Consider the following 14,507-nt stretch of genomic DNA (forward strand, 5'->3'; position numbering starts at 1 on the left):
CAGATCCTTTGGATTCTCTTGTTTCTTTTCCTCCTTATTTTTGGTCCAAACTCCAAGTGCTGCTGTTTATTAAGTTGTTGTTTTTTTACTGTGCCTTTTTGTTTAACATGTCAGTCAGTTATAATATAAACATGTTTAAGAAATAAAAAGTTAATGCATAGATGTGTTTTGTTTTGTTTTTCATAGCAAACCGTGTGTGGCTTCGATCTGCTGCGAGCCAACGGCCATTCCTACGTCTGCGACGTGAACGGCTTCAGCTTTGTGAAAAACTCCATGAAGTACTACGACGACTGTGCCAAAGTCCTGGGGTAGGTGGCGCTGCGCTCAATAGTGACTCTTGGTAAGATGAGACACAATAAAATAATCCCATATTAGCCTCACCTCACAAGTGGGATATTTGAGTTAATATGACAGAAAGTGAACAGAACAAAGGAGTAACAGAAACAAAAAACAGAATAATAAAAAACAATCAAGTGTGGAAAAAATCACCCGGTGACGTTCGGTGAAGTTCATCGCTGGTGATTCACCGACTTAATCATGATCAGATTTACAAATGTAGACCCCCTGCATGATGTTGTTTATGGAAATTTCGCGCATGTCCATAACGCTGGAGCTGGTCCATGATCACGGGTGAGGCTCTGCCTCAGTCTGCAAACACCACATAAGCTAAACTAGAAAAGTAAATATGAAAATATAAATACAGATGCAAAATATGTATATATAAATATATACACACAAAGATAAATTTAGAAAACGCATGCACATACCCACATTAATATACACACACAGACATGCGTTTGTAATTGTAATTGCACACTAAATAGTGTAAATAATAGATTTTAGAATTCTTTACTCTTGTTTTTTTATTTGTTTATTGTTATTACAGTTGCATTTAGGCCTGTCACAGTAAGAAATTAAGTAATTAACTTTTGGAGCTTCATTACATAACTTCAACAGTCTGATAGAAACTACATTAAATGTTCTCAGGGAATCTAATCTATTTGCCCCATTAAAAAAAAAAAAAATCTTCTTTCTATTTTTATGATTGTTGTAATTTTGAAGCACTCTGGTCACAGCTGTTGTGCTTTGAATGAGCTACATGAATAAATCAGACGCTGACCTCTTCACCAGGAACATGGTGATGAGAGAGTTGGCCCCCCAGCTGCACATCCCCTGGTCCATCCCCATGGAGGCTGAAGACATCCCCATCGTCCCGACAACCTCAGGAACCATGTACGTATGACGCACAAAACATCACAGGACACGCGGAAGGCATCCCTGCCTTTGACAGTCATTTATATCATTTAATCTGTTCAAAACATAATAAATCTCTCTTTTAAGCTGTCAACATTGAATTGCATAGGCATTTTATTTTAATTTATTGCGGGGTATCAGACTAAAGCGGGTGAATACAAATGGCTGCCACGACGTCCAGTTTTTAGTTCTTTTTAGACCGTTATGTTCTTTGTGTTGAACTGTTGCATAAAATCTGTCTAAATTAGTTGCAAAATGACAAAATATGAAAAACTTCAAGACGTGTGAATACTTCATGAAAATATCGCAGTTTGCTTATGGGTTTGTAGAGCTAGATGTATTTTATACAGAAAGTATAAAATCCCATACTTTATATATATATATGTATATATACATATATTTTGTTTAATATATGTATATATATTAAACAAAATGATTTTTACATTAATTCTTGTCCTCCTCCATCTTAATATTTCTTTTCAAAGGATGGAGCTGCGCTGTGTCATCGCCATCATTCGTCATGGAGATCGGACCCCAAAGCAGAAGATGAAAATGGAGGTCCGTCATCCTCTGTAAGTTGCTTCCTTTCCACCTTAAGGTCTCTGCGTTTTCTCCTACCTAATAGTTGGCCTCTACAATTAATTTGTTGATAAATGTCTTTGTGAGACTTTGCTCTGTTATTACGGTAGTCACACAAAATACTGCATGAGTTTACACAGTGATATAGCCTCAAGGACGAAGCTGACATCAAGTAGCTTATCAGCTTGATAAGCAACTTGGACATCGTCCGTTTTCTCAAGTTTCTGTGGAATCTTTCAATTCCTGCCTCTAACTTGCATTTTATGTGTTTTATTAATTTGAAATCTGTCCAGAATGCAGCTTCATGCAGAGCATGTTCCTGTGTTCATAAATACAATATATTTATTTGTGTTTTGCCTAAACAGCTTCTTTGAGTTGTTTAAGAAGTATGGAGGATACAAGACGGGCAAGCTAAAGTTAAAAAAGCCCAAACAGTTGCAGGTGAGTAGTTCTCTCTTTTTTTTATTGACACGTTGAATATCAATAAATTTTCAGTGTACTTTCCCTTTTCTCATATGCTGCTACATTTCCAGTCAAAACTTTACATACACTCATCAAAAAATTATTGAAATCTTTTAATGATTTCTTTTCATATTTTCCCGGATGGATGAATTAAACGTAAACCATAATTTATTTTGTAAATCTCTTAGTGAAAATTCTCCCTGGAATTGGCCGTCCAAACGTGTCTATAATAAATCTGAGTTGGTTTGACTCTTTTCATGGCAAAAGTAGGAGAGTTCATTTAAACTGTCTCCATTAATGACCCAGTTTTTAGTGCAGACTATTGAAAAATTAAGAAACTTCAACTAGGACATCTGAATTTGATCAGTTTCAGTGAAATTGATAGCTTGTGATTGGTAGCAAATTTTTTTCAGTCTCAATTTTTACATTTTTTTAAAGTTGCATTAATTTAAAGTTCCTTTGAGAGTTTCTGCAGGCATTTTGAGCCTGTGAAAATCCAACGTAAATGCAGAGATTTGCATGTCGTTGTTGTTTTTAAAAACTATGGAAGTCACATGTTGTGTAATCATTCCCCTCTGGAGAAAGAACGATTGAAATAAATGAACGAAACCCCAAATGGTATTTTAGTTGGGTAAGATTTTGTTTTTGTGCTTTTGTGTGTTTTCAATAAACATCAGTGACATGTTCAGTTATATTCAGTGATAGTTACTGCTTTCCAGAGTGTAAACTGAGGAATTTAAGATTTTACTAAAGTAACAAATTTACACATTTTTCTTGTTTCAACAGGAAAAATGTTTCTTCACTAACGGTACATGCAAAAAATTGAATAGGGGTGGCCAGACCAGGCTAGTAAAAGTTGGGGGTGGCACTAATTTAAAAATACGTTATATTATTATTATTTATTTATTTATCGAGTTTAATTCCCTTTTGAATAGGATTTGCATTTTTCAAAGAGGGGCCATGGCCCCCCGGGACCCCCCTCTTGTTGGCCCCACTTATGTTGCTGAGTCGTCTCATGAGCTCATGCTTTCTAATCGTAATCGGGTCCAGCGCAGAGGGAATGTTTTGCTCATGGGCAGGGAAATCGGACACTCCGTTGTCAGTCGCGGATAATAGCTGCTGTGATTCCAGGAAGTGCTGGATATCGCCCGCCTGCTGCTGGTCGAACTCGGTCAGCACAACGACTGCGAGATCGAGGAGAAGAAATCCAAACTGGAGCAACTCAAGACAGTGTTGGAAATGTGAGTGTGACATTTTCACCTGCGACACGAGCTCGCAGCTAAACACACACGCACACACACACGGACCGTCCATCATCGCTCTGCGGTTTTCCCGGGGACAGCTTTCATTAGCGGGCTCCTCGACCTCCGCGGATCGCCTTTCAACACCTCAGCAGGGCCCATTCATCTTTTTCATGCTCGCTACCAAACACTTGTGTACCATGAAATCACCATCCTCTCATCTTGACTTTAACTTTCTGTTTTTCTTCTTCTCCTCCCCCTTCCTTTATCTCTCCGGTCTTCCCATCCGTCCTTCTTTCTCCACAAGGGAATCCAGCTTGAATGTGAATCAGTACGCACCCTCTCCCTTCTTCACTTTGAAGGATGCGGTTTTAGTCAACATGGTGTACAAACTGTTAGGAGCATTTCGAAAGTTTCCTCACCAGAACAAAAGCTGGAATTTTTCAGATTCCACCCATAAAAATAAATTTTTAAGTTTATACAGTTGTGAATATACGTATATTTTATCGTACAGTTTTACAATAAAATATACCAAGCATTCCTAATGTTTTGTACACTTTTTCTCTAAACTTCATTTATTTTAGGCTTTAATAATTGACTCATACACAGTCAAATGATGATTTCACTGTGTTCCTGCGTGTGTAGATAAGTGTGTTTTACCCCTTAATGTGCATGCTGTCCTCACCACATATCAGCTGGACTCTAAGTCCCCTAATGTCTCCTCACTCCTGCCTTCGTTCTGGTGTTGGTGCTCCATTGCTGGTCTTCTTGTGGGCTCACCATCTGATATTAAATTTGGAGTTGAATGCTCAACTGCAGGGCGGTAGCATAATGAGAATAAGTTCATAATAACTTCTAAGATATGTAAAAACCAGGAGTGAATCGGTTAATCAAATTGATTGTGATTGTGATTAATTGTGATTAATCGATTAAAATAATCAACTAATTTGGTAATTGATCGTTAACTGGAGTATAGGTCATCTGCTGAAAGAACACACTCAGAGCAGTAATTAAGCCAAAACTGTACAAAAAATTTACACATTTTGCATTTAAGACAAAAAATAATCACCTAATCTGCCCTACACTGTGTGAAGATGAGCAGAAAGGGCTGAGCCTGTCGCATGCTCACGTTCAAAAAAAATTTTCTTCAAATAAATAGCATTCCTTTAATGAAAGCTGTTTATGCATTTTATAAAATAAAATGTTTTTCTTATTTAAAAATGAAATGGCGTTATTTGCATCTTTCAATGTATATCTAATATCGTCTCAGCCAGAAAAAAAAACGAGCATCTGATGATATCGGCCTGCATCGAAAGTCTTCGATATAAACACTCCGCCCAGTGTTTAGTCGGCCCCATAATCTCTTGGTCAAGCCTTTTCTAACAGTCCACAGTCCAGAATAAGTAATAAAAGTATGTTTGATTTGTGCCGATATTGCATCGGTAAATATCAGAATTATTCAATACTTAACAATGCGATATCTGTATCGTATTGGAAATAGTTGCGTTTGGGACACCCGATTAAAAAACATCCGCATTTTGCCACCAAGACGTATCTGTTCTTTCTCTCTGTTTTGTGCTCCTCAGGCAAAAGCACAAATCAAATTAGATTTCTTTTAAACAGAGGCCCCTTACTTACATTGTAGTGCACATCTAAGTCGGCTTATCTATATCATCCTTGTAATTTACACCATGTTTTTTTCCTGCCTCAGCTTCCAGAATGAAATTGCTTTCTGAGACCTCTGCCCACCTGCCTGACCTGTCGGCAAATACCAAGCAGTCACTAGTCAGCAGAATGAGCCAGACCCTTAATAAGAGCTCAACTTGATGTTTCTCACCAAGGCCTTGTCTGGAGTTCAGCTGGTACTACTTGGCTACAAATGTTTAACTCTGAAGGACCCAATGAGTAACCGAGTTCCCATCAAACCAGCTGCTAATACCGGCATTAGCCTCGTGTTTTACCCGTGTGTCAGGCCTGAAGGCTTTTTATCGTTTTCAGCTTGTGTTGTAAGAAACCTGGAATGGAGCCTAGATGTGTGTTTTAGTGTTGCATATTTAAACAAAGCTCGTAAAACCGAGAGGCGCATTCCAACCTTTCTCCAACGTTTTTTTCTTTATTGTCTGTTTTTAATGTTTGTTTCAGGTACGGACATTTCTCTGGAATCAACAGGAAGGTCCAGCTGACCTACCTTCGAAACGGCCAGCCTAAAGCCTCCAGCGAAGAAGAAGGTAGAAATAAACAAACACTTTTAGTTTGTCATTGGGTTTCTGAAAGCATTCAGACGCCTTTAAAGTTCTCACTCCTTTTAAAGCATTGCAGCCATTTCCTTAAATTAAAAAAGTCAGTATTATTTCTCATGAATGTACACTCAGCATCCCATCTTGACAGAAAAAAAACAGAAATGTTTTTCTGCTGCAAATGTATTTAAAAAAAAAGAAAAGAAAGAAATATCACAAGGTCATATGTATATGTTTTGTACAGAAGATTACCAGGTAAAAAGGAAAAGAAAATCTGACATTTTTTCCCCTAGAATTTAGACTTTAATCTAAAAAAAATTCTGAGAGTAAAGTCAGAAGTCTCGTTTTCTTTTAGTGGCCCTGAAGTAGTTTTGTCCATGACAAACGTAATAAAAAATTAAAGTTACTAATCAAACAAATTTTGTAAATATGTCAAAATCATATTTAATATAGATGATTTGGTCACTGTTTTTTTTTATTTTGCTTTTCTGTTGTGTATATCATTATGCTCAAACCCAGGCTGCTACGTAAGCATGTGTTTGATGACATCACACAAGGTATCAGATTTTTTTTGTGTTCGTCAATTTGTTTTTTTCTTGTTTTTTTCCCCTCCATATTTGGAACTTCTTTATCCAAATGTGTTTATTTCTTTTCCGCACGGCTGCAGCTAATTCTTTGAGCAAAATGTGCTCAGAAAATAATCAACGGATTTCAGGAAAGCATTAGCAGGTATAAAGCACGTGTGTTTGTGAAGACGACCAGAGCAGACAGAAAGAAGCAGATTCTATTATTCCAGAAGGTCATAGAGCAACGATCTTCAGTCAGAGGCCTTTTCAGATTCGTTGCGAGACTCTACTGCTGCCGTATATCTTGCTTTAAGCTTGACGTTTAGGTCAGCATCCATCATGGCTGGAGAGCCAGTGTAGTCAAACTGGAGGCTGTGATTAAAAACCAGCACCTGCAGACAGTGTATCTATCATCTTCATCGCTGTGCAGATGAAGTTGTAACCTGATCAATATGAGAGCTATTGTGTAGTCATAATTTCTCAGCAGTCTCATGTGGGAGACATCTTGATACTCCAGAGTCGGCATAACGACATTATCTGTCCTTCTCTCTGCGTCTCTCCCAGCTTGTTGAAATGTGACGTACTCAGGAACGTTGAGTTTGACACAACTTTAACTACAAGATACAACAGAAATGCTTTGCGAAACAACAATCAGTACTGAAGGTGAAGGATTTTTTTTTTCTGTTTTTCTGCTCCTTCCAGACTGTAAGAAGGACGGCCCATCCCTGCTGCTGGTACTGAAGTGGGGCGGGGAGCTGACGCCCGCTGGTCGGGTTCAGGCCGAGGAGCTGGGCAGGGCCTTCCGCTGCATGTACCCTGGAGGTCAAGGTAGCAAACACACACACACTTCACACACTGTGCGCTCAGAAAGGGTCAAAGGTTGCCATAAAATGCTTCGCTAACTTGTGTCCACTGATCATGTTTCTCAAAATAACACAAGTAGGTATTAAGCTACTAAGTTATTTTATTTATTTATGTCAATTCACTGACAGATTGTTTTTGTGTGGAACTAAGTGCACAATGCAATGTTCCGCAAGGACACTTTGAAACGTGACACCAAAACAAAGCAGATTAGCTCGTGCTGCTGCATGAGCTGTTACTCATTGTTAGGGTTGGGCGTTTTATTGCATCGTATCGTTCATCATTCATTTATTGTGATAAATTTCTTATGTTAAGAAATTTTTATTTATTTTTGTTACAATAAATGCAATTAATGTCTAAAACCTCCCAAAACAATCCGCAGTCAGGATTGTTATTTAATATACTTTTTGTTCCAATGCAAATATCAATAAATGTTAAATATGGATGCAGTTTAGTGATACGAATCACACTTCTTTATGTGACTGGTGGCCTGAATTGCTGTGTCATGCTGTCACAGTCATGCAGTTACCTAAAAATAAGGAGGAGTATTTAGTCTTTATTGTCACTTTTATTGTTATTATAATAATACCACAAAATATCATGAGAAAATTTAGGTCCAAATCATCCGGCCGTACGTTGACTCACTTAAAGAAATACTTCTGGATCTTTCTTGATGCGTACATCGACACTCGTAGCATATTTATATGAATTAAAATACTTTGTATTAGAGGACTTGTTTTCCTAGACAATGTTATGATTCTCTTTGTGAATATTGTCATAATTTAGTTCAAAGATTATGTTTGCACCTGAGATTTTGATCTCCGTGGGGTTTTAGCCTGGTTAAATAAAGGAAAATAGGAGAGAAAAAAATTAAGTAGAAAATTGACTGTAAGGTATTTATGCCCTCAATGCGCCCTCTGGTGGACTCATCAGGAACAAAACAAATACCTTTGTTTTTATAGCAATCACATCTTTATGAAATTAATTAAAGACATTATCACGTTGTACAAGACTATAATCCACGTGTTTATTGGAAACACAAACGTATCACGCCATCTTTCCTCATGCTTGATTTGGTTGAATTTTACACATTTTTCAGAAAGTGTCTACCAAATTGCGATTAAACCGTTTCTCTTTTTGTTGTTCTCTTGAAGTCATCTACTAGTTATATGATTACAGTGACAAAAAGTAAAAACAGAAATAAAAATACCCTTCTTGATGGACATATCAAGAAGGGTATTTTTTAATATATTTTAGCGCGTAAATACTTGCGGTTCGTGCTTCCAGGACAGGTCGTGGAGTTGCATATTTAATTTCCCTCTGGGGTCAATAAAGTATTTTTGAATTGAATTGAATCTGCAAGGCCCTTATACTTTGCCTTATTCTTACATTCAAGTTTATTTGCCTAAGTTTATTATTATTATTTTTTTTATTTCTCCATAAGTGTTTTAGCAACCATAGAAACGCATTGCATTTAACAGTAATAAATCTCTCACTCGTAAAGCTTTCGCAAGTATAACCATAGAAATCGATATTAATGTTCCCCCGACCTGTTTTTGTGGATAAACATGCTTGTGAGGAACTGGTTGTTCAAACTGGTTGTGGGCGTGTAGCAGCACCTGTGTGTCGCAGTAAGGAAAAGAAATGTTGGGTTTTGAAGGGTTTTCCATTGCATGGAGGTTTTTTCTCTTTAATCCATCTTAGGAGCCTTTAACTGACCTCCCCTTCCTAATGCTTTATTATCAGTGCATGTAGAACTACCAGTTTTGCTCAAGCAACCTGAAACTGAACTAAAAGTTGATGCACAGGCTGCCTGTGTAGCTTCCTGTTTTTTTCTTCTGTAAAGGTCACACACTTCATCCCAGCCACTGTTGTCATTCCTCTTTCATTCACCACAACTTTTTGTCAATTAACTCTACTCTTCTCTTCTTACCTGTTGTTGCTATGTGTACACTACTAGCCCGTAATCGCCGGTCCCCTGGCTGTGAGTCCCCTGTTGACTTTGGTAAGACGAGGGGTTTCCTGGCTGTCACCGCTCCGCCACTCACTCCTGTTAAAGCTGCAGCATGTAACTTAAATATTTTTTAAATTAAAGGTTTTTTACATGTTTGTTAAAACTGTCACCATGTCGTAGCAGTGTGATATGAGACGGATGATCTGTGAAAAGATCAAGCTTCTTCACTTCCTACTTGAGCTACTATTGTCATCTAGAGAAATCCACCACTCCTGGTAAAAAACAACCAATCAGAGCCAGGGGGAGGGTCTTAGCGCTGTCAATCAGCCTGCACTGCTAGTGGCAGAGAAACAACTCAACTTTAAACCATCAGTGGCTATGCTAACTAGCATTAGCATTCACCGTATGCTCTGCTGAAACGAAGAAATTGTAGCTAGCAGAGAGAAATGGGACAGTTGTGAGCAGCATGCGCACAGAGGATGATTGACAGCACTAAGACCCTCCTCCTGGCTCTGATTGGTTGTTTCTATTTAGTACTGGGAGGAGACAGAAGAGCTTTTTCACACAGATCCTCTGTTTCATGCTGTACTGTCACAACATGGAGACGGTCTCAACACATTGTAAAAACATATTTTTTACATAAGTTGCGTTCTGCAGCTTTAAGTGCGTCGGTCCATCCGTCTCTCTAACATGATCTGATTCCTTCTCATTGTGATTTTTGGTTAATCTCACTTGGCAACTTGACAATTCCTTTTTGGTTTTTCTACTAAGATTGCTGTGGATTGTTTGTATCATTACTGTTGAAACCACCCAACACACTTAATAATAATAATATTTTTTTGCTATTTTTTGAGGCCTAGTTTATATTCCGCTCTGTAAGTAAGGAGAGGACAAGTCGCCAACATGCTTTAAATTCAAATACAGCATGAAAACACAAAATGTCCAGGGGATATCTTTATGCTGCTGGGCTGCACAGAACTGGAAAATGCATGAAACATTTTATCTGTAGCATTTGTTTGCACCGTGCAGAGACGCAGTGCCTTACAAAAGCACTCATACCCCTTGAAGGTTTCCACATTCTTGCTGTCACAGCACCTAACCTGACTGCATTTCACTGGGACATGAAGTTGTATGTAAAGAGAAAGGAAAATGATACATGGTTTTTCCAGATAATCAGTAGTTTAACCAGCTTTTGTAAATTCTCACCATTGAAACATCTTGTCATTTTTTGAGGCCTAGTTTATATTCTGCACTGTAGCTAAGGAGAGGACAAGTCGCCAACATGCTTTAAATTCAAATACAGCATGAAAACTGTATTTGCTTTTCACCACTTCTTTACTGCCTCTTTGCCTTCTGAAACCTTCCATGTTACTTTAGACAACAGACTCTATGGAAGAGGATTAGTTCCACTGAAAAAAATGATTTTGACTTTGATCTCTTTGATTTGTTTGACCTTGATCAATTTGACTCTAATTTAATAATTTTGACTTTGACATCCTTGACTTTGATCTCTGAATTCTGACTTTGATGTCATTGACCGGGATCTCTGATTTGTTTGATCTGGTAATTTTTGACTTTGATCTTGAAATTCTGACCTTGATATCTTTGACTTTGTCTGAATTTTGACTTCGATCTGAGTTTTGACTGAGTTCCTGATGATGTGCCTGTTTCACACAGCAACACTGTGATGTTGAGATATTCGTGAGAAATTGTGTATGTAAGATGGCTACTTTTTAAATTTGACCAGATCATCTCCCATCCCCAGACAGTGAGATGGAAATCATGTTGGCTTTCTTCTTACTGTTCTTCCATAAAGACCAGATTTCTGAAGCGCTCTATTAGCTGTCCTGTCACACCCAGCGCTGCATTTTAGGAGATGGATTTTAATATTTAATTTTATTATCTGAGTAAATGTATCATTTCCTTCCTCTTCAGAAATGCACTTCTGGTGGTAGTCTACTACATAAATCACCACAAATCCTTAAACATTTGCAGATGTAAAGTGATTGAATGTGGAAAAAGTTTTGAGATGACTACACTTTTGTCAAGGCACTCTTAATAAATTGATTTATTCTAAGCATGAAAAGTTGTTTGCTGAGGAATGTAAAATGTCTGCTCCGACCTGCGGGTGAGTGCGTCTGATCGGAAGGTTTACTCAGCTTTTATTCACTTTCAATTCATTTTATATGGAGCTCAAACTTTACGATTCAAGTCGACATTTACATAAACAAGAAGAGGCGGTTTAAGACCGCTGCATTTGGACTGAAAGTGACGCTCTGCCTGCTCAGGTTCTCCGTTTCAGATTATCGGGGGAATCTTCGGTATTTTACGGTGAAATCAACACATCATCGTTTTCTCTTTGTCTGCCGACGTCTCCGCTGATTGAGCCTTCCCTTTAAAAAAAAAAGAACAATTTGACTGTAAGTTTTAAACCAGCCGGTCTGCTTTGTGCACGATATTCCAGGTGACTTTGCGGGGTTTCCTGGCTGCGGCCTGCTGCGTCTGCACAGCACTTACCGCCACGACCTGAAGATTTATGCCTCTGACGAAGGCAGGGTTCAGATGACGGCTGCAGCGTTTGCCAAGGTAACTCTGTGGGCTCGACCGACAGATGAAACTTTGTTTATGAAGCTTAGTTAGGAACACACAGAGCTGGTGGAGGGGTTACATAGCTATGAATGCTCTGTTGGGCTTTAAACGATGCACAGAGAAACGTTGTTGTCATAGTAGTTTATGATTTAAAACCATTAAGAACACAAGTCTTGATTGATTTTAATTTCTTCAATCTATGTAGATTTACAATAGAGTATACAAATATAAACACAGGAATTATGCATCTGTCATGATTTGTGCTGATTGCAGTTGCTGGACTGCATTTCCACTTATTTAATCTCTTGTAGAGCTACAATTAACAAATGTTTTAGTTTTATACTGTTGATTAATCGGGTAAAAAAAAAAACACATTCTGCAGATTTTTCACTCCAGCCTTTTTTTATGCAACACACACAAAAAAACCAAACAAATAATTCAATTCATTTTTACAAAAAGAAAAACATTTTATTTCCTGAAATGCAATAGCAGCATTAGCTTAATATTTATACACATTAACAATTCAATGGCAAAAGGTGCCAAATAGAATTTTTTTTTTTATTATTATTTTTAGAGAATTTGAGCAAAGTGAAGTTAAAATGATGCCACTTGGAAGATTTTTTGGGTAGAACATATTTACAAATTTTTTTTGTTTGTTTCTCTTTGTTGCAACATGTACATATTTTTGTACAGTTTTGTCTGAACTACTGCTGAGTCAGCTGTTCTATTTAGCGCTTGGCTTTTTTTTTTCTTCTTAGTCTGTACATCAGTCCACGATTACCAAATTAGTTGCCGATTATTTCAATAATTCATTCATCACGATTAATCGTCTCTGCCCTTCCTTTCTGGCTTTTAAGCATGGTCCATATTTCTTCAGTAGTTTCCGTTTGGACTTCGTTTCCATCTGTTGGTGTTTGTGTCCAGGGCCTGCTGGCTCTGGAGGGCGAGCTGACGCCCATCCTGGTCCAAATGGTGAAGAGCGCCAACATGAACGGACTCCTGGACAGCGACAGCGACTCTCTGACTGACTGCCAGCAGAAGGTGAAGGCCAGACTACATGAGATCATGCAGAAGGACCAAGACTTCACTCAAGATGACTTTCAGAAGGTAACTCAAAGCGTGTCAACAGGCTGTTTCAAAACGTTGCCTCATATCTGCTGACAGATGAGTCTTTCTGTGTTTCCTTCGTGGTCCAGTTGGCCCCGACCGGCAGCCCATCCCTGGTGAACTCAATGAAGGTCATAGAGAATCCAGTCAAAACCTGCGACAAGGTTTACGCGCTCATTCAGAGCCTCACCTCGCAGATTCGAAAGAGACTGGAGGACCCCAAATCCGCAGGTAGACCGACTCGACTTGCTCGAGACTTTCTGTCACGCCAAAGTTTAAATCACATGCAGACATCTTGAATATGTTCTGTGATTCGAGACGATTGAGGCTACTGCCAGCTGCCTGCTAATATAACTTTGCTAACTAGCTAGCTAGCATTTTGCATCCATCATGGGTAAGTGTGAATGTTTCACCCGTTGACTGGATTGGATGACGTTTCTTTTTTCCACTGGCTCATTTCTGCTTCTTTGGTCTTAATTTGAATTCAAACGGACATTAAAAAGGTTTTAAATTTGACTTGCTGAAACCTGCAGAAACCTTTTTCCATACCTTAACTCAACATTTCCAATTCCAGCAGGTTCTGTGGCTGACAGGATTTGCCAGCTCAGTAGCTACTTTACCTGTAAAAGTTTCAACCTAATTGATGGATGCTTTAAAGGTTTTCTCCAAGGACTTAGAAAGCAGAGAAAAAAACTTAAAAATAAATAAAACTTTAAATTTTTGGTGTTAAAATCTCCTAAATTAGTTCTTATTTACCATAATAGGTTAGAAAATGTATTTAGCTACACCTTAAATCTGTATATATGTTGAGTCTCCCTCCATTGTTTTTATTCATTTGTTTAATTTAGATTAAATTCGTTCAGTACGTTTGTAGATTTGATTTAAAAAAATCACCTTTCATTCGTTAACACACAACCTGTATGTTGTTCAAATGTTCTAAAAGTCTAAAAATTTGTCACTGAAGTTTCCAGAAGCTGTTGGGTTTAGGTTTGGGTTTTAGTTTCATTTTCTTGCTTTCTAAATAAACTTCACATGTCTCAATTTGTTGTTGTTGAAAATATGTATCCGTCCCTCCATCTATTACATGTACAGGTCAAGGGTCAGGAAAAAGGGTAGCTAACATCTCTGCAGACCACACACATTCTGGACACAAACTCTTTAGACTTTTACCTTCAGGTTCTGGGTGATCTCTGATTTATATATATATATATATATATATATATATATAATTTATTTTTTTCTGCTTTTTTAGCTTTAACAGCATAAATAAAACGCTCAGAGTAGACGACACATTCCGATATTTCTTTCCTGTTTCTCAGTAACAGTAATGGTGGTCGTCCTGCGTTTCTCTCCAGATCTGCAGCTGTACCACAGCGAGACGCTGGAGCTGATGCTGCAGCGCTGGTCCAAGCTGGAGAGGGACTTCCGCATGAAGAACGGCCGCTACGACATCAGCAAGATCCCGGACATCTATGACTGCATCAAGTATGACTCACAGCACAACGCCTCCGTCGGCCTGGAGGACACGCTGGAGCTCTTCAGGCTGTCCCGCGCTTTGGCCGACATCGTCATCCCACAGGTCAGATCGCTTTCGTTTGCCTCAGGCCTGGTGCAGTTTGATTCTTTTTGATTTGACAAAAGGATATATATGGATCAG

General features: G+C 38.4%; 1 protein-coding gene across 19 annotated transcripts in view; it reads left to right on the forward strand.

Moving 5' to 3' along the window:
* ppip5k1b (diphosphoinositol pentakisphosphate kinase 1b) overlaps nt 1-14,507 on the forward strand; it is a 56,608-nt gene that overhangs the window by 16,082 nt on the left and 26,019 nt on the right. For 11 of the 19 annotated variants that reach the window (XM_008410726.2, XM_008410728.2, XM_008410731.2 and 8 more), the window contains 13 exons: nt 187-308; nt 1,132-1,233; nt 1,740-1,826; nt 2,199-2,274; nt 3,427-3,536; nt 3,844-3,867; nt 5,679-5,764; nt 7,042-7,167; nt 9,161-9,205; nt 11,619-11,740; nt 12,668-12,850; nt 12,940-13,081; nt 14,206-14,429. In XM_008410726.2, the coding sequence (XP_008408948.1) occupies nt 187-308; nt 1,132-1,233; nt 1,740-1,826; nt 2,199-2,274; nt 3,427-3,536; nt 3,844-3,867; nt 5,679-5,764; nt 7,042-7,167; nt 9,161-9,205; nt 11,619-11,740; nt 12,668-12,850; nt 12,940-13,081; nt 14,206-14,429 (1,449 nt within the window). The remainder of the gene's footprint in view (nt 1-186; nt 309-1,131; nt 1,234-1,739; nt 1,827-2,198; nt 2,275-3,426; nt 3,537-3,843; nt 3,868-5,678; nt 5,765-7,041; nt 7,168-9,160; nt 9,206-11,618; nt 11,741-12,667; nt 12,851-12,939; nt 13,082-14,205; nt 14,430-14,507) is intronic. The other 8 variants (XM_008410724.2, XM_008410725.2, XM_008410732.2 and 5 more) reach the window with 3 other exon arrangements.

This window comes from Poecilia reticulata, linkage group LG6 (genome assembly GCF_000633615.1).
Source record: "Poecilia reticulata strain Guanapo linkage group LG6, Guppy_female_1.0+MT, whole genome shotgun sequence".
Taxonomy (NCBI): domain Eukaryota; kingdom Metazoa; phylum Chordata; class Actinopteri; order Cyprinodontiformes; family Poeciliidae; genus Poecilia; species Poecilia reticulata.